We start from the raw sequence: 20641 nt of genomic DNA, 5'->3' as shown, positions 1-20641 counted from the left end.
AAAGGCAAAGAAAATAATTTGTAAAATGTTAAAATTATGCTGTGTTGTAAAAAATATAATATTATATATTATAACTGTATTTGTTCTTCTCTTTCACAGATCCTAATTCTAAAATGGAATATGCTACTTACCAGTATGCATCTGTTCTTGGCATGTAGGGCTGCTGACATTCATATCTTGTGCATAGATCGCCGCTTAGTGTTGGGTCCGGATGATTGCACTTTGTTGTCTTGGAAGAGTCTTCAAAGTATCACGAGATAGGGGACTCCTCCCTTGGACTACAGTGCGCATGGGCATCCTCTCCATCCTCAGATTGTTTTTCACCATTGTGGCAGAGATGGAGATAGTAAAGTAAGAGATGGCCATGTCAAAGATAATGCTGCACCTGCTACAGGCACCGGGGAGGAGGGCGGGCGATATGAATGTCAGCAGCCCTACATGCCAAGAACAGATGCATACTGGTAAGTAGCATATTCCGTTTGAGGCATGTGGGCTGCTGAATTCATATCTTGTGCATAGGCTGTATAGCAGTATCTCCTCTAGCGGTGGCTACCTGTGCCAGCTGCAGCAGTTTGAAAAAGAGTTTTGAGGACAGCCTGGCCTACAGCAGCTTGCTGTTTTGCTTGCACGTCTACACAGTAGTGTTTTGTGAAAGTGTGTATGGTGGTCCATGTGGCTGCCTTACAGATATCTTAAAGGGGAATATTTCCTAGGAAAGCCATGGATGCCCCAATTTTTCTTGTGGAGTGTGCTCTTGGGGGGACGGTTAAAGTGCGGTTTGCTTTTTGATAGCATATTTGAATGCATTTAACTATCCATCTGGCTATTCCTGCTTTTGAAATAGGATTCCCTTTGTGTTGTGGTGAGAAAGCAACAAATAGTTGTTTTGTTTTCCTAAAGGATTTAGTTCTGTCCACATAATAAATTAGAGCTCCTTTGACGTCTAGTGTGTGCAGGGCTCTTTCAGCTACTGACTGTGGATTTTGAAAGAACACTGGCAGTTCTGTTGATTGGTTGATATGGAAATTGGATACAACTTTAGGCATGAATTTAGGGTTTGTTCTAAGAACCACCCTGTTGGCATGTACCTGCATGAAAGGTTCTTGAATTGTTAGGGCTTGTAATTCGCTCACTCTTCTGAGTGAGGTGATGGCAACCAAGAATGCAACTTTCCACGTTAAGAATTGCAATTTGCATGAATGTAGAGGTTCCAAAGGTGGGCCCATGAGTCTGGTGAGCACTATATTTAGATTCCAGACTGGGGAAGGGGGTGCCTAGGAGGAATCACCCTTTTTGAACCCTCCATGAAGGCTTTGATTGCTGGTACTCTAAACAGTGAAAGATGTTGCCTGTTTTGAAGGTATGCTGCTATAGCAGCGAGGTGGAGTACTATTGAAGAGTATGCCAAGTTACATCTTTGTAGATGTAGCAGGTAACATATAATGTTTTGTATTGAAGCGTCTAAGGAGTTGATTTGATTATTGTTGCAGTAAATAACAAATCTCTTCCATTTAGCTGCATAGCACGCTTGTGTGGTTGGTTTTCTTGCCTCCCTAATGATGTTCATGCAATCTGGGGGCAAGTTAAGGTATCCAAACTCTAAGACCTCAGGAGCCAGATCGCTAGGTTCATTTGATTGGGATCTGGGTGTCTGATTTCTCCACTCCATGGTTCTGAGTTAGAAGATGAGGTGCAAGGCACAGTTTTTGATGAGGAACTACTGAGAGTTCTAGGAACGTTGTGTACCACGGTTGTCTCGCCCATGTGGGAGCAGCTAGGATAAGTGTGAGGGAGTGTTGCCGCAGTTTGCCTGCCACCAGCGGGATTAACGGTGCTGGGGGAAAAGCGTACGCATATCTGCCTGACCAGATCATCCATATCGCATTGCCCTGAGACAATGGATGTGGGAACCTGGCGGCAAAGTACTGGCATTTCGAGTTTTCTTTTGTGGCGAACAGGCCTATTTCTGGGTGACACCACTCCTCGAAGAATGGTTGGAGGACCTGGGGGTGAATCTCCCATTCGTGTAGTTGTTGGCTGTGCCTGCTGAGCAGGTCTGCAACCTGATTGTCTTTCCCTGGAAGGTGTTCTGCTAGGAGAAAGATGTTTTTTGGAATGGCCCACTTCCATATGCCTTGTGCCAGATGGGTCAGTTGTGGAGAGTGCGTTCCTCCCTGTTTCTGGATATAGTACATCGCGGTCATGTTGTCCGTCCGGATCAACACCGTCTTGCTGTACAAATATGTCTGAAATGCTTTCAGGGCTAGGAATATTGCTAGCAATTCCAGTTGGTTGATATGCAACTTTTTCTGTTTGTTTGTTAGAGCCCCTGTACTGTGTATTGAAGAAGATGGGCTCCCCAGCCTGTCAGTGATGCGTCCGCTGTTAGTACTAGTTGTGGAACCGGCTCTTGGAACAGTCGCCCCTTGGAAAGGTTTTGTGGGTTCCACCACTGCAGAGAGTTGTGAGTGCGACTGTCTACCAACACTAGGTCTTTTAGTTGTCCTTGAGCCTGGTTCCACTGCCGTGCTAGGCATTTCTGCAATGGGCGCATTTGAAGTCTGGCATGGGGGACAATGAATATGCAGGAGGCCATCATGCCTATGAGCTGCATGAAGACTTGAGCTGGCAGAGAGTGTTTTGGCAGAAATTTGCGAATGAGTGTCTGCATACTGGCTATCCTTGCTGAGTTTGGATATGCCTTCGCCAATGAGGGGTCTATAGTGGCTCCCAGGTACTGCTGTTTGTGGGACGGTTGCAGATGTGATTTCGCGTAGTTGATTGAAAACCCTAGGCTGTGTAGCAACTGTATTGTTTGCGACGTGTGTTTTGCGCATTGTTGGTACGATTTTGCTTGTATCAGCCAATTGTCCAGATAAGGGTACACATGGACGTGTTGCCTTCTGAGATGTGCTGCTACTGTCGCTAAGTATTTTGAAAATACTCTTCGAGCCGTGGTAACCCCGAAGGGCAAAACTTTGAATTGGTAGTGTTGACCTTCTATTGTGAACCTGAGGTATTTTCTGTGGGCTGGGTGGATGGGTATATGAAAATACGCATCTTTGAGGTCCAGTGTTGCTAGGAAATCTCCTTGTTGTAGCAACGGGAGCACTTGTTGTAATGTGATCATATGAAAGTGCTCCGATAGTATGTATTGATTTAGTGGTCTGAGGTCCAATATTGGTCTGAGGGAAACATCCTTTTTGGGAATAAGGAAGTATAAGGAGTATACTCCTGTCCATTGTTGGTGGAAAGGGACTTGCTCTATGGCCCCCTTTTCCAGCATGCATTTCACCTCTTGCTGTAGCAGGGTGATGTGTTCCACGGACATAGGACGATGTCTGGGTGGTATGTTTGGTGGTGTAGAAATCAGTTCTAGGCAATAACCTAACTGGATAATTTCTCTCACCCACCTGTCTGTGGTAATTGCGTTCCAGACAGGCAGGAACTGTTGGAGTCTGCCTCCGACCGGTGTTAGGTGGTCTGGAGGTAGCATAAAGAAGTCACTGTTTTGAGGTAGTGGAGGCTCTGGTGTTATTGCCTCCACGTCCTCTTCCCTTGTTGTTGTTTCCCCTGTAACCTCCTCAGTTTGTGTTCTTGGTGAAGGAACCTTGTGTGTTACTTTTGTATGAGGCAGATGTTTGTGAGGCATTCCCTCGTGTAGTTGCTCTGTATGTGGAGCAACGAAAGGAGCCTCTATGTTGCTGAAATTGTAATGCCCCCATTGATTTTGCAGTCTCTGTGTCCTTTTTCATTTTGTCCAAAATGGTGTCGACAGCAGGACCAAAGAGGAGGAAATCCTGATGGACCGGCTGGTTAAGAATGGTAAATGTTAAATTGTAAATTATACGTTCTTATATAGCGCCTTTCACCGTAAGGTCTCAAGGCGCTTGCTTTGGGAACCCGTCCTGGCTTTTCCCTGCGAGATAACCCCTACTGGGCATCCCCAAGGTGAAAGCCAGGCCTCCCATCGCGGTGGGGCCGTAGTGGAGATTAAGCAAGCTATTTCCCCGAGTTGCAGAGTGTGAACCCATGATTTGAGTAGGCACCGAGGCGAGAATTATCGAGTCCGTGGACATTTTGAGCTCAAGAACCTGCCGCTTCGGGAATTGAACCCTGGTCCCGGGTCTAACCTCTGCGTCCGGGTCTGCCTCCTCTAACCGGTGGATTGCACCTCATTCTTAAAACCAGAAATACGCAGCCCTGCATGTCTGCGTAGTAGGACGCTAGTGTTCATAGACCTAGCTGCTGTGTCTGCTGCGTCAAGCGCGCTTTTGATGGAGGCGTTTGTTATGAATTTTCCCTCTTGTATAAGATCCTGTGCTTGTGCTTTGAAAGGCTCAGGTAGGTGTTGCATTAGGCTTTCTAGCTGATCGTAGTGTGCTCTGTCGTAACAAGCTAGTAGGGCTTGGGTATTAGCAATCCTCCATGAGTTGGAGGCTTGTGCTGCTACTCTTTTGCCTGATGCCTCTAGTATTTTTGACTCCTTATCGGGGGGAGGTGCTTCCCCAGTTGTTTGGGAGTTGGCTCGTTTCCGTGCGTTGGCCACTACCAGGGAGTCTAGTGGTAACTGCCCTCTGATGTAAGTAGGGTCTGTAGGAGCTGACCTATACTTTTTTTCTATTCTGGGGTTGATTACCCGTGCCCTGGCTGTATCTTTAAATGTGTCAGGTGCATGTTTTAGAACTCCCTTTAACATGGGAACAGTTTTTGACACATTTCTCTGATGTAGGAAAGGTGTCAAACAAGAAGTCTTCCTCCACAGGGTCGTTATGCATATCTACGTTGTGGAATTGTGCAGCCCTGTCTATAAGTTGATTAAAGACTACTGTGTCATCAGTGGGTGACGGCTTAGTAGGGTAAGAGGGTATATCAGGAATGGGATGGGTGTTGTAAGGGTCTGTGGGCTCCTCCCATGGTTCCTCTTGAGATTCAGGGTCTTGTGGGAAGTCATATACATGCTGTGGCTTATCCCCTGTGTTACCCTCATTTTCCCCGTGGTGAGAAGGAGAATAAGGAGAGTAGGGAATAAAAGGTGTAGTAGGCATGATAGGTTGAAAAGGACTGAAGGGTCTAGAGGGAGAAGTCCCAAAGTCCTATATCTTTAATGGAATAGGGGACTGTGGTTCAAAGTCCAAAGGCCTCTTTTTCCTATTCAGGATGGTAACTTTGCCAGTCTCTGGGTTAATGTAGATTTTTGCCTAGTCGTCAGAGGGATCTGGGTGGAAGAGTTCTTCCTCTACAGTCCTGGGTTTAGTGTTGGATTTGGGTCTTTCGACAATTTTTGGCTTCGTAACAGGTTTTTTCTGCTTGGGCCTCTTTTAGGGTCGACCTGAACTTTCGGTTCGACACGTTCCTTCTCTGTAGGTTTTTTCGGAGGAGTGTCTTTTCCCGAGTCAATGTTTTCTTCGGATCGACTGGTGTCTTTGGCTTGTATAGACGAGTGTCCTTTTCCGAGTCAATGGTATGTTTTGGATCGACTGGAGTTCTTGGAGCCGGAGTCTTTGGCTCGACAGGGTTTTCCGGCCTCTGCGCAGGTTTGGTTATGGCACCCTTTGCCGGGTCGATGGATTTTGGAACAGTCATTTTGTTCGGGTCGGCGACCTTTTTCGGTTCGGCGCCCTTTGGTTGTATGCCCTTGTTCGGTTCGACAACCGCTCTCGGCTCGACAGTTTTTGGCTGGGCGGCCTTTTTGGGGTCGACAGTCTTTTTTGACTCGAGGCTCTTTGGCTGTACGGCCTTTTTCGGATCGACGCCCTTCGGGTCGACGACCTTTTTCGGCTCTGGAACCTTCTTTGGATCGATGGTACTGGGCCCTGGGGTCTCAGAAGGTTTTGGTTTCGATTTCGGAGCCGAGCCGGAAGGCGAGGCTTGCGAAACTTTTTTCTGATCTTGGCTAAGGCCTTTTGGCGATGCCTTGACTGGAGCCTTTGGTAACGGGCTAGTTGGTGTCGGGGGCAGGGTACTCACGATTTGCCCCGGTGGGATGTCGTCATCGGAGTCCGAGTAGTCCTCGACGGTGACAATTTATTCATCAGAGTCTGGAGCTTCCTGTAATTCTTGATCATCATCGAAGATGTTGTCCGTGTCCGGTGCCTGTCGCTGCATTTCTTGCCTAGCGGCCCGTCGGTTTCGAATAGTTTTCTTCGATCGAAACTGGGCGCAGGCCGGGCAGGTTTCTTCCCTATGGTCTGGGGAGAGGCACTTGTTGCATACTGAGTGCTTATCAGTATGTGGGAACTTGGAGTGGCATTGTGGGCACCTTTTAAATGGGCTTCTTTCCATCGACGGTCGACTCACGTGGCGTCGAAAGAGGTCCAACAGCCCGCGTCGACGACCGATTCGAGATGGAAGGCTGGATCGAGAAGAGAGGTACCGAGCGAGAACAATACCGTCGAATCGAAGGCCTTTTGGCCTTTAGAAAGGTTTAATGTTTGATTCCAAAGTTGGAGTATAGGAGTTAACATCCGAACCCAATGGCGGAAAAAAACAATCTGAGGATGGAGAGGATGCCCATGCGCACTGTAGTCCAAGGGAGGAGTCACTATCTTGTGATACTTCGAAGACTCTTCCAAGACAACAAAGTGCAATCATCCGGACCCAACACTAGGCGGCGATCTATGCACAAGATATGTATTCAGCAGCCCACATGCCTCAAACACAATCTTAGGATGGAGTCGATACCCATGCGCACAATCGTCTTAGCAAGGAGTCCCCTATCTCGTGACTACAAAGACTTCTTCCAAGACAACAACAAGGTTCAACCATCCAAGCCCAGCACTAGATGGTGATCTAATGCAAAGTGTGTGATCTGCAGCACATATGCCTCGAACACAATCTTCTTGACCCTACCCATTCAGGTTTAAGCTTCAACACAGTACTTGATCCACACTCTGGACCATGTCTGACAAGCTTAGGCAAATCAAGGATCAGGGTGGGGGTGCATCACAGGTCTTTCCTGATTTCTCCGCTGCTTTCAATACTGTCTCCCACTTGGTAGCTCTCTGGTAGCTGAAAGACTTCAGAATCTGCAGACAAGCCGTTGGTTAGGCCACTTTCACACAGACATAATTCAGGTTCTTATAGATCTCTCTTTCCACACCTCCCCATTTCCATCTGCTGTGGAGTACTTCAGTCCTTTAAGTTGCCCTGTATTTAATATTTACATCTTTGAGGCCTCCACTACCAATTCCTTGGATTTCAATTAAGTTTCCTACGCGGATGACACACAAATCCATGTCGCTATTATCAGAAAATAAATGACATCACCAAAAGTCTTTTCCAAGAATGTCCGTCAGCAGTTACCTATTGGATGAACTCCAAATGTCTGAGGTGGAATAATGCAAAAACTGAGGTTCTTCAATTTGGAAATAATATTGGTGTACAACAACAGAGTGGCCTTGACATGTTTTCTTATTTTTCAGGTTCTTATTTTCAGGTGCTTTTAAAGATACTCCCATTTCTTTGTCTCCCGTCACTTAAAACAGTAATTCAGGTGTCGATTACCTTCAGGGCGGATTATGGTAATTACTTATACTCCAATAATGCCTATAGATTGTTTAGAAAATTGCTGGCAGACTGATTCTGGGTTTACCCAAAGCAAAGTCAGTTAAAAGGCCTGCTTGCATGACCTTCACTGACTCTGGGTACACAAGTATTTCCTGTTTGAAGCTCTGTGCTTTATGTATAAAGCTATACATAATGTAGGACCTATCTGCTTCACTCGTCAGAGATCCTCGCAGTTCCTTCGTTCTGCGTCCTTACGGCTTCAAGCCGTCCCAAAAACTAAGCAGTGCACATAAGGGGAATGGTCTTTCTCTACCCCAAACTTTGGAATTCGCTCCCTTCTCATATTCGAGAAATACATGACTATGCTCTCTTCTGAAAAATTATTTAAACCTGGCTCTTCAAATCTCCATAACTTGTCTTGTCAGTCTACATTCAAAGTTCCTTGCAGCTAGGTACAGTTGTAGCGCCAGGATACTCGCTGGGCAACAGTAGTGATCTACAAATCTATTTTCAATCAATCTTTACTCTGGGTGTGGCAATGATGTTGGGGACCACTAACCTACTGTAAAATGGATGTCCATGTGCTAGGTCGTACCATTCTATTCTCATTTTAGCCCTAGGGGCATGTCTCCTTTCAGGGTGCCACAGTACTGCATTATAGCGCCCACTGCTTTCGTTTGAGTTCTGAGGTTGCAGATGTAAGCTCTAGGCATACTGTGGTATGCCAAAAGTATGCAGATCACACATTTTTGCCTCTTTCTAGACATTTAAGTAAGTGCCCCAATTCTGAAAGACTTTCATAGGTACTGGTTTGTCACAAAATTTCTGGATTCCCTATAGGCCTTTGGTGAAGATTTGCATGAATAAAAAAAAAGTGATTTCTGCATATGCCAGTCTCAATGAGATTTTGATGGCAATCCTAAAGGCACATAGATTGCTGAAACAGGTGGGTCACTCAAGGAGCGGCAGGAGGACAAATGCAAATCATGTTCCTGATCTAGTAAAGAATGAACAATGGCACTAACCTACTAATACATAAACAAAGGTTACCTCAGCTACTGTGACGACACAGAACAAGGCCGGATGGTCAGGGTCCAATGCTTCCATCTTCATTCCAACTTTGAACCCATTCTTGCTCAGTGGGAAGGACTGGTACTGTGGGGTGTAAAAAGAGAAAATCAATCAGACGTTGAAGAAAAGAGGATTATTATTTGGGGTGGTCAAGTGTCCACTTCATAGGATCAAGCCACGCCCTATTATATGACACACAAGTTATATATAGTAAACTTACTCTCAATCCTTGGCAACGTGACAAGAAGCAGACAGGCTTTTAACCAAGTCAACGTGTAAAGTATTTAAGGAGTGCATACACAGTGGAAAAGTCACACAAAACACAAAATTCCACAATATAAATAAAACATAGAGAAAGCTGTTGCGAGTAAAATACGAATAAATTGACAACTGTCCAACAAGGGTACCAGGAGATATATATTTTTTAAAGATTCAAGTGAAAATAGTACCAAAAAAGTGCCAACCATATGGAAACAGTATATCGGAACCTAGGCGCAATTTGAGGTCAAATGAGATGGAGCCCAGGTCAGCTACCACAAGTAGATTACTCCGGGTAACAGCCTAGAAGTCAAAAACATATACAAAGTTTTTAGGTTCTAGTGAAGAAAGGGTCTTTGTTAGTTTTTGAGAAGAAAAATCCTCTGTTATTGGGACAGTATAGAAATTGTACCCGCCACTGTGTAACTGAAGGCCGGATAGTTAAAGCATGTTCGTCCCACTGGAGCCTTGCAGCTTTGGACATTTTTGGCTGAACATTTTTAAAGTCCCAACGCAGAATGGGTCTTAGATTTTTTTTCAGAGGTGCTGGGAGTATTTCCTGGGATGAAGCTGAAATTCAATCCAAAGCTGTGGAACTACTGATTGGATAGTTTTTCTCGCAGATCCCCCTGAAGCTCGAGAGAAAACGTTTTTCAAAGTTTCCAAACTTTGTTCTGATGCACAAACAATCACAGGAGTACACTTCTAAGACCACTTTAAGAGCCTCTAACTGTGTCAGACAGAGGCCAACAGCAAAGTCCAGACCAGGTCCAGTTGCCAGCTGGGCAGTTTCAGGAAATTGCCTCTTGCAGCTTATAGTGTCCCTGTAGCCACACAGGAAGTCAAGCCAACTGACCCTTGATTTCCATGTCTTTGTCCTGGGTACAAGAGGGAGCAAGTCCAGTCCTTCAGGGCTCATCTCGAGGCACAAACAGATCTATTCCTCTTCTAATTTTCCGCAGGTGAAGTGTTATGAGGTGGTACCATGTTTATGCCTGACACCAGCTAGTTCTTGGGAATGACTTCTGGGCAATGCCTAACCAGTGGAATAAAAGTTCAATGAGGTAAATCAACCCACATTTTCAGCAGTTCCTGTCTGCCCTACTGCAAACAAGCCCACAGTGCCTCTCACCCTCAACTTCAAGATTAGAAAGTCCTTCTCCCCTTGTGCAGAGCCTTTGTGTCCACCCTGAGGGGTGACCAGGGTAATGGACAGCCCCCTCTTCTATGAACACTAAATCCCACTTCTGGGGGTAGCTCTACTCCCACTGGATTTGGTGTCAGTCGGACTAGGGGGACAAACGCAAGGCTCTTTTTAAATGTGTCCTAACATTTGCTTGTGACAGGACAGGCCCCTGTGATATTAATTAAGTTCCTGGGCCCACCACCATTGCTCTTCCTTCCAGGTGAAGAAAATACCTCCCCACTCTCATGTCTCTGATAGCAGTCTTCACATTTCTTTCACTTCTAATTCAGGCCAACTATAGAGTGAGCAGTTGCTGGCGAGCGAATGCAAATTTGTTTCCAGCAGTTTCCGGCAGGGTAAATGTAACTATCTAAAAGTTACATTTACAATATATTTAATACAAATCCAACCTCAACAGTAGATTGTATTTTTATTAAATATAAAAATAAGCCTTTGAATAGAGTCTGCAAGCACACAAGACACATGGTCACCCAAGACCCCATAACCAGTAGACTGGGCTATGGCAATGCACTCTACATCGGCATCACCAACCAGCCCAACTAAAGACTCCACACCATGCAAAACACAGCCACCAAACTCATCCTAGACATCCCAAAAGAGCGTCCACATCACACCCTACCTCACTGAAGTACACTGGCTACTAATTCAGAAATGTCGCAAATTCAAGCTGCTCATCCATGCCTGCAATGTCCTCCACAACACTGGGCCAGCATACCTAAACAACAAACTTCAACTCTACAAACCTTCCAAACAGCTATGTTTTAGCCAGCTCTTCCTCACACAGGTCCCCTGCATATGTAGAAGCAAGAACGGAGGAAGCTCTTCTCCTTTGACGGCAAGAACTGGAATGAACTTCCTCAACACATCAGGGCAGCTACTTCATTCCTTAATTTCCGCAAGAAACGGAAGACCTGGCTGTTCAACTAGGAGCAGCGCACGACCTACATTCCTGCACCAGCGCCTGGATGCCCTCATGGCAGATATGCTGCGCTATATAAATTCACATAACATAACACGTGTTTCACTCCTAAATATAACGCATCCTAACTTGCGGGCAGCAAGGTGGGCTGTGGATGACCTGTTTAATATTTAAAATCACGTCCTCCTAACTGTCAAAGGGGTCATTGTGGCAGGTCTGGGGAGCAGGGTTCAAGTTGTAGCTGTGAGGCTACACAGGATAGGCCTCAAGTCATGTTTTCACCACCACCATAGTGGACACCACAGTAGATTCTGCAGTCCAAAAGTGCTATTGAACTATAACTACAGGCCAGGGGTGTATTTCTCCACCATATATTCTGGTCTTATAGGAGAGTTAAATCAGGTTGTAAGGCAACAGTAATATTTTTTGGGGGTCTGAGCATATACACTGTGCACTGGATAGCAGTATCGCAGTGTTAAAGTTCATTATTATATCAGGTGAGTCCCAAAAGAATGAAAAAATGTGGATGACCACCCAAAATGGATCATTTAGCAAAAGACCTGAAACTAATCTAACAACTGGACAATCCACAGTTAAATATATCAAAATACACATTCTCAACTCCGCATTCGCAACCACTACTCAACCGACATTTAGACAGGAATATGTTACTTACTATGTACACATCTGTTCGTAGCATGTAGTTGTGTAGAGTAAGATACTTTGCATACTCCTGCCATCTGGTGTACTGTCCAGACATATCTTTGAAATCATTTCCAGTCACGAGGAGTAGAGTGACTCCTCCCTTAATACCTAATGCGCATTGGCCTAGACTCCACCCATAGATTGCTTTTCTGTACAGCAGAGTGAAAGATGGAGTGAGCTGGAGTGTGTGTGTGTGTATATATGTTTGCCCTATGCATGGTACATGTTGAATGCTAAAGAAAATGCGTGCAGTTACTACCCACTATGAGGAGGAAGAAAGGTGCATGAGAAACTACTACACCACACACTAGGAACACATGCTTACGGGGTAAGTAACATAATCCGTTCATAGCTGTATGCACACATGCTTTGTATTTATTACAAAGCAGTATCCTCTCAACAGTGGTTGGTGGGCAGATGTTTAAAAAAATGTTTTTAGTATAGTTAGGCCAACCATAACCTGTTGGCAGACAAGTATATCCAGATAGTAATGTTTAGTGAACACGTGCGTTGTTCATCATGTTGCTGCCTTACATATATCTATGCCTACGTTAAGTTACCGAAAAAGCCATGGTAGCCCTCTTCTTCCTTATACAATGTGCTTTAGGAGGTACCAAGAGCATTCTATTAGTTTTAGCATGGAAGGTTTGGAACATACTTTACAATCAATCCTGCAATTCCTGCTTTGAAAATTGCTTCCCCTCTCTGTCGTGTTGCACAGGCAAAAAAAATGGAGTAGTCTTACTGAAAGCTTTTGTCCTGTCAATGTAGTACATGACTGATCTTTTCACATCTAATGTGAGTAAAGCCCTCTCAGCAACCGAATCCGGTTACAGGAAGAAAACTAGCAACTATATGGATAGACATGTGAATTAAGGAAATCACTTTCGGTAAAAGCTTCGGGTCAGTTCGTTGGACCACCCGGTCTGTGTACTTGATAAAAGGCTTGTTTATAGTGAGTGCATGTAACTTGCCAACTCATCTTAAAGATATGATGGCTAAGGCTACTTTCATTAAAAGTCCAAATGAATATAGAGGTTAGAAAAGTGGTCCCATGAGCCTGGTAAGGACTACATTTAAATTCCCAACAGAAACTGGATGAGTTATAAGAGGAATAACCCTTATTTAAAAACCCTCCAAGAAGGCTTTAATAGCAGGAATTATAAACAGCGACATGCGTTCACTATTTTGCTTGTATGTAGCTTCCTGCTGTTAGGCAGAGAAAGAGAGGTATTTGGCAATTCAGATTTTTGCGAAATGTAAGCGGTAAGAAATTATATCCAGCATTGTTACCTTTATCCAATCAATCAATCATGGCATTTATAAAGCGCACTACTCACCCGTGAGGTTCTCAAGGGGCTGGGGGCGGGGGGAGGGGTGTAATGGGTTTGCTGCTACTGCTTCAATAGCCAGATCTTGAGTAGCCTCCTGAAGGTTAGTAGGTCCTGGGTCCCCAGGGTTGGGGAGGGTGTTCCAGGTCTTGGCAGCGAGGTGGAAGAACAATCTGCCGCCGGAGGTCGTTCTTCGGGTGCGGGGGACAGAGGCGAGAGCTAGGTCGGCGGAGTGGAGCTCGCGGTTCGGGGTGTAGAAGGTGAGTCGACTGTTGAGGTATGCTGGTCCTGTGTCGTAGAGTGCCTTGAGTGCGTGGGTGAGGAGCTTGAAGGTGATCCTCTTGTTGATGGGGAGCCAGTGCAGGTCTCTCAGGTGGGGTGTGATGTTGCTGTGTCGAGGGATGTCGAGGGTCAGGCGGGGGGAGGCGTTCTGTATGCGTTGTAGTCGTTTCAGCAGTTTGGCCGGCGCTGCCGCGTAGAGGGTGTTCCCGTAGTCCAGCCTGCTGCGGACGAGGACCTGGCTGACCGTTCTTCTTTGTATGTGGGGATCACCCTGTAGATCTTGTGGAGCATGCAGAGCGTGTTGAAGCAGGAGGAGGAGACGGCGTTGACTTGCTTGGTCATGGAGAGCGTTGAGTCGAGGATGAACCCCAGGTTGCAAGGTTGACCTTGTTAGTACCACTTGAATGGGCATCAAGACGACCGGTCGCATTTTCCTGACTACCTGTGGGATAAGTGGGTGTAGGAAAGGAATATGCTACTTACCAGTATGCATCTGTTCTTGGCATGTAGGGCTGCTGACATTCATATCCATGCATAGATTGCCGCCTAGTGTTGGTTCCGGATGATTGCACATTGTTGTCCTGGAAGAGTCTTCGAAGTATCACGAGATAGGTGGCTCCTCCTTCGGACTACAGTGCGCATGAGGCATCCTCTCTATCCTCAGATTGTTTTCGACATTGTGGCAGAGATGGAGTATAGTACAGTAAGAGATGTCCATGCAAAGAGTGAATGCTGCAGCTGCGACAGGCACCGGGTAGGTGGGTGGGCGATATGAATGTCAGCAGCCCTACATGCCAAGAACAGATGCATACTGGTAAGTAGCATATTCCGCTCGAGGCATGTGGGCTGCTGAATTCATATCTGTGTATAGAATGTATAGCAGTTTCTCCCTTAGCTGAGGCTACCTGTGTCAGCTGCAGCAGTCTGAAAAAGAGTTTTGAGAACAGCCTGTCCTACAGCAGCTTGCTGTTTTGAATGTACATCTACACAATAGTGTTTTGTAAATGTATGTGTTGTTGTCCATGTGGCTGCTTTACAAATTTTGTGTAAAGGAATATTACCCAGGAAAGCCATGGATGCCCCTAGCTTGCGTGTGGAATGCGCCCTAGGGGGAACTGTTAAGGTGCGTTTGGCTTTTAAATAACATATTTGGATGCATTTAACGATCCATCAGGCTATACCTGATTTTGAAACAGGGTTGCCTTTGTGTTGCGGTGAGAAAGCAACAAACAACTGTTTTGTTTTTCGAAATGCCTTAGTTCTGTCTATATAGTATAGCAGAGCTCTTTTGACATCTACAGTATGCAAGGCCCTTTCAGCTACTTTCTGTGGATTTTGAAAGAACACTGGCAGTTCCATGGTTTGATTTATGTGGAAATGGGATACCACCTTTGGCATGAATTTAGGGTTTGTTCTGGGAACTACTCTATTTGCATGTATTTGGATGAATGGCTCTTGAATAGTTAGGGCTTGGAGCTCGCTAACTCTTCGAAGCTAAGTAATGGCAATAAGGAAAACCACCTTCCAAGAAGGAATATGCTACTTACCAGTATGCATCTGTTCTTGGCATGTAGGGCTGCTGACATTCATATCTTTGCATAGATCGCCGCCTAGTGTTGGGTACGGATGATTGCACATTGTTGTCCTGGAAGAGTCTTCGAAGTATCACGAGATAGGTGGCTCCTCCCCTGGACTACAGTGCGCATGGGCATCCTCTGATTGTTTTTCGCCATTGTGGCAGAGATGGAGTGTAATACAGTAAGTGATGACCATGCCTGAGAATGATTCTGAGTGCTACAGCTGCGACAGGCACCGGGGAGGCGGGCGGGCGATATGAATGTCAGCAGCTCTACATGCCAAGAACAGAGGCATACTGGTAAGTAGCATATTCCGTTCGAGGCATGTAGGCTGCTGAAATCATATCTGTGCATAGAATAAATAGCAGTTACCTCCTTAGCGGTGGGTGCCCGTGTCAGCTGCAGCAGTCTGAAAAAGAGTTTTGAGAACAGCCTGTCCTACAGCAGGTTGCTGTTTGGAGTGTACATCCATGCAGTAGTGTTTGGTAAATGTATGTATGGTGGTCCATGTGGCTGCTCTACATATATCCTCTAGAGGAATGTTACCTAGGAAAGCCATGGATGCCCCTAACTTGCGTGTGGAATGCGCTCTTGGGGGAACTGTTAATGTGTGTTTAGCCTTTTGATAACATATCTTTATGCACTAAACAATCCATCTGGCTATACCCGATTTGGAAATGGGGTTGCCTTTGTGTTGTGGAGAGAAGGAAACAAACAGTTGCTTAGTTTTCCTGAAATCTTTTGTCCGGTCTATGTAATACAGGAGAGCTCTGTTAACATCAAATGTGTGCAGTGCTCGGTCTGCCACTAAATCTGGATTTGGGAAGAAAACGGGCAGTTCTATGGTTTGATTAATGTGGAACTGCGACACCACCTTAGGCATAAATTTAGGGTTGGTGCGCAGCACTACCCTATTAGCATGAATCTGCATGAAAGGCTCTTGAATAGTTAGGGCTTGAAGCTCACTAACTCTTCTTAGCGATGTGATTGCTACTAGAAAAGCCACTTTCCATGTCAGAAACTGTATCTCACAAGAGTGAAGAGGTTCAAAGGGTGGTCCCATTAGTCTGGTGAGAACTATGTTCAGATTCCAGACAGCTGAAGGAGGGTGTCTGGGAGGAATCACTCTCTTGAGTCCCTCCATAAAAGCTTTAATGGCTGGCACCCTGAAAAGAGAAAGATGCTGTCTTTTTTGATGTATCCTGATGGAACTATATGCTAGATTGCATCTGTATAGATGCAACAAATAACATAATGTTTTGCGCTGATGCATCTAGCGGATTTATGTCATTATTGGAACAGTAACGAATATGCTACTTACCGGTATGCATCTGTTCTTGGCATGTAGGGCTGATGACATTCATATCTGTGCATAGATCGCCACCTAGTGTTGGGTCCGGATGATCGCACATTGTTGTCCTGGAAGAGTCTTCGAAGTATCACGAGATAGGTGGCTCCTCCCCTGGACTACAGTGCGCATGGGCATCGACTCCATCCTCAGATTGTTTTTAGCCATTGTGGCCAAGATGGAGTGAAACTAAGTGAATGATGACCATGCTAGAAGTATGTGTGAATGCTGCAGCCGCTACAGGCGCCAGGGAGGAGGGCGGGCGATATGAATGTCAGCAGCCCTACATGCCAAGAACAGATGCATACTGGTAAGTAGCATATTCGGTTCGAGGCATGTGGGCTGCTGAATTCATATCTGTGCATAGAATACATAGCAGTCCCTCCATTAACGGCGGCCGCCCGTGCCAGCTGCAGCAGTTTGGAAAAGAGTTTTTAGAACAGCCTGCCCTACAGCTGCCTGTTGTTTGGAGTGCACATCAACACAGTAATGTTTTGTAATGCAAATGCTACTTACCAGTATGCATCTGTTCTTGGCATGTAGGGCTGCTGACATTCATATCTGTGCATAGATCGCCGCCTAGTGTTGGGTCCGGATGATTGCACATTGTTGTACTGGAAGAGTCTTCGAAGTATCACGAGATAGGTGGCTCCTCCCCTGGACTACAGTGCGCATGGGCATCGCCTCCATCCCCAGATTGTTTTTAGCCATTGGCAGAGATGGAGTGAAGTATGTGAGTGATGACCATGCTATGAGCATATATATATATACATATGAATGAACACTGCAGCTGCTACAGGCGCCGGGGAGGAGGGTGGGCGATATGAATGTCAGCAGCCCTACATGCCAAGAACAGATGCATACTGGTAAGTAGCATTTGCAGTTCGAGGCATGTGGGCTGCTGAATTCATATCTGTGCATATAATACATAGCAGTCCCTCCATTAGCGGCGGCCGCCCGTGCCAGCTGCAGCAGTCTGAAAAAGTATCTTGAGAACAGCCTGACCAACAGCTGCCTGCTGTTTGGAGTGCACGTCTACACAGTAGTGTTTAGTGAAAGTATGTGTGGTAGACCATGTGGCTGCTCTACAGATATCTTCTAAGGGAATGTTACCTAGGAAAGCCATAGAGGCCCCCAACTTCCTGGTGGAGTGGGCCCTTGGTGGGATAGTGAGAGTGCGCTTAGCTTTAGCGTAGCAGATTTGAATGCATTTCACGATCCACCTAGCGATCCCCGCTTTGGAGATAGCGTTTCCCTTGTGGTGTGTGGCAAAAGCAACGAAAAGCTGCTTGGTTTTGCGAAAATCTTTTGTCCTGTCTACATAGTACATCAAGGCTCTCTTAACGTCAAGGGTGTGGAGCATCCGCTCCGCCAGCGTCTCTGGGTTCTGGAAAAACACCGGCAACTCAATTGTTTGGTTTATATGGAATTGAGATACAACCTTGGGTAAGAATTTAGGGTTAGTGCGGAGCACAACCCTGTTAGCATGTACCTGGAAGAAATGTTCTTGGATGGTGAGCGCCTGCAGCTCGCTAACCCTCCGTAGTGATGTGATTGCTACTAAGAACGCAACCTTCCAAGTTAGAAACTGAAGCTCACAAGAGTGCAGTGGCTCGAAGGGAGGACCCATCAGTCTTGTAAGAACCACATTGAGGTTCCATTCTGGGGCTGGTGGTGTCCTTGGTGGAATGACTCTCTTGAGTCCTTCCAAAAAAGCCTTGATAGCAGGGACCTTAAAGAGCGACAGGTGTTGCCTATTCTGGAGGTATATGGGAATGCGGATGGAAGAGTACGCTAAATTGCATTGATACAGGTGGAACAGGTAACAAATGATGTTTTGAATGGAAGCATCTAGCGGGTCAATATTGTGGTTAACACAGTAGATGACAAACCTCTTCCATTTAGCCGCATAACAAGCTCTAGTAGTGGGCTTCCTTGCCTCTCGAATGATGTCCATGCAATCGGGAGGAAGATTGAGGTAGCCAAACTCTAGGACTTCAGGAGCCAGATCGCCAGGTTGAGCTGTTGCGGGTCTGGGTGCTGAATGTCACCATGGCTCTGCGTCAGAAGGCTGGGAGTGAGATGAAGCCTTTGATGCGGTACCACTGAGAGTTCCAGAAACGTGGTGTACCATGGTTGGCGAGCCCACGTTGGAGCAACCAGGATGAGAGTCATCGAGTGCTGCCTGAGCTTGCGTGCCACCAGCGGTATCAGCGGTGCTGGGGGAAAAGCGTACGCAAATCTGCCTGACCAGTTCATCCACATCGCATTGCCCTGTGATTGCGGGTGTGGGAACCTGGCGGCGAAGCTTTGGCATTTTGCGTTCTCCTTTGTGGCGAACAGGTCTATCTCTGGATGACCCCACTTTTGGAAGTACGGTTGGAGTACTGATGGATGTATCTCCCACTCGTGCATTTGATGGCTGTGCCTGCTGAGCAGATCCGCCATCTGATTGTCCTTGCCCGGGAGATGCTCTGCCATGAGGAAGATGTTCCTCTGAATGGCCCACTTCCACATGCTCTGAGCCAGATGAGACAGCTGTGGAGAGTGTGTGCCTCCCTGCTTCTGAATGTAGTACATGGCCGTCATGTTGTCCGTCCGGATCAACACGACTTTGTTGCACAGATGTACTTTGAACGCCTTTAAGGCCATGAAGACTGCCATCAGTTCCAACACATTGATGTGCATCTTCCTTTGCTGTAGTGTCCATAGTCCCTGCACTGTGTACTGGAGTACATGCGCTTCCCATCCCTGGAGAGAGGCGTCCGTCGTCAGGATAATCTGTGGCACAGGCTCTTGGAATGGTCGGCCCTTGCAAAGGTTTTGTGGATTCCACCAATGCAGAGAGTTGTATGCCCGACCGCTCACCAACACTAGGTCTGTCAGTTGCCCATGAGCCTGAGTCCACTGACGTGCTAGGCACTCCTGAAGCGGACGCATATGTAGTCTCGCGTGCGGGACAATGGAGATGCAGGAGGCCATCATGCCTATCAACTGCATGAACACCTTCGCTGGAAGCGAGTGTTGGGGTCTGAATCGTTGGATCAGCGCCTGGATACTGGCGATTCTCACTGAATTTGGCTGCGCAGTGGCTGCCAGAGTGTTGATTGTCGCGCCCAGATACTGTCGCACGTGGGCGGGCTGGAGATGGGACTTTGGGTAGTTCAGAGAGAATCCCAGATCGTGCAGGAGATGAATGGTGCGTGACACATGGTCGACGCACTGTTGTTCTGTCTTTGCTTGAATGAGCCAGTCGTCCAGGTAGGGGTAGACGTGGACGTTCTGGCGACGGAGATGCGCCGCCACAGTCGCTAGGCACTTTGTAAATACCCTTGGCGCCGTGGTGACCCCGAACGGCAGAACCCTGAACTGGTAGTGCTGGTCTTGAATCGTGAATCTGAGATACTTCCTGTGGGAAGGATGCAGGGGGATATGAAAATATGCATCTTTCAGATCCAGCGTAGCCAGGAAGTCCCCCTGCTGAAGCAGAGGGAGTACTTGCTGTAACGTGAGCATATGGAAGTGCTCCGAGAGAATGTACCAGTTGAGGGGCCTGAGGTCCAGGATGGGCCTGAGGGATCCGTCCTTTTTGGGGATTAGAAAATACAGGGAGTAAACCCCTGTTCCCCTTTCCTGCAATGGAACGAGCTCTATTGCCCCTTTTTGCAGCATGACTAGAACCTCCTGCTGCAACAAGGTCAAGTGCTCGCCGGACATAGGACGGCTCCTTGGGGGTATGTTTGGTGGAATGGAAGTAAGTTCCAGACAGTAACCGTACTGGATAAGAGACTTGACCCACCAGTCCGTGGTGATGGATTTCCACGCGGGCAGGAACTGCTGGAGTCTCCCCCCGACCGGTGTTGTATGGTCGGGGGGCAGTGACAAGACGTCACTGCTTGTTGGCGGTGGTGGACCTGGAGCTGTTGTTTCCACGTCCCCTGCCCTTGACGTTATTGCCTCTGTAGCCACCTCTACCCTTGTTGTTGTATGAGGTTTGGGTGTTACTTTTGTAATACTGTGTGGACTGCGATGCCTGACCCCTTGAGGTGCCTCTGGAATTGGAGCGGCGAAAGGAACCACTCCGAAACTGCTGAGACTGGAGGGCCCCCATAGACTTGGCAGTGTCTGTATCTTTTTTCATTTTTTCCAGCGTCGCATCCACCTCAGGGCCAAACAGGTGGTCAGGATTAACTGTTTGGTTCAGTATTGTCGTTTGAATATCGGGCTTGAACCCTGAAATTCTAAGCCAAGCATGCCGTCTAAGCAACACACTGGTGTTGATTGCCCTGGAGGCTGTATCGGCCACATCCAGCGCACATTTTATGGATGCGTTTGTGATGAGCTTTCCTTCCTGAATCAGCATTTCTCCTGCCTCCTTGTACTGGTCAGGCAAGTGTTGCAGTAGTGATTCTAAGGTGTCATAATGAGCCCTAT

The 20641-nt window shown here is 46.7% G+C and overlaps 1 protein-coding gene across 4 annotated transcripts in view; it reads right to left on the bottom strand.

Moving 5' to 3' along the window:
- L3MBTL3 (L3MBTL histone methyl-lysine binding protein 3) overlaps nucleotides 1–20641 on the bottom strand; it is a 713216-nt gene that overhangs the window by 368436 nt on the left and 324139 nt on the right. For all 4 annotated transcript variants that reach the window (XM_086957521.1, XM_086957523.1, XM_086957520.1 and 1 more), the window contains exon 8: nucleotides 8560–8664. In XM_086957521.1, the coding sequence (XP_086813647.1) occupies nucleotides 8560–8664 (105 nt within the window). The remainder of the gene's footprint in view (nucleotides 1–8559; nucleotides 8665–20641) is intronic.

The sequence above is a fragment of the Lissotriton vulgaris genome, chromosome 2_1 (genome assembly GCF_964263255.1).
Source record: "Lissotriton vulgaris chromosome 2_1, aLisVul1.2, whole genome shotgun sequence".
In the NCBI taxonomy this organism is placed as follows: domain Eukaryota; kingdom Metazoa; phylum Chordata; class Amphibia; order Caudata; family Salamandridae; genus Lissotriton; species Lissotriton vulgaris.
This window is presented reverse-complemented; position numbering and strand designations above follow the sequence as displayed.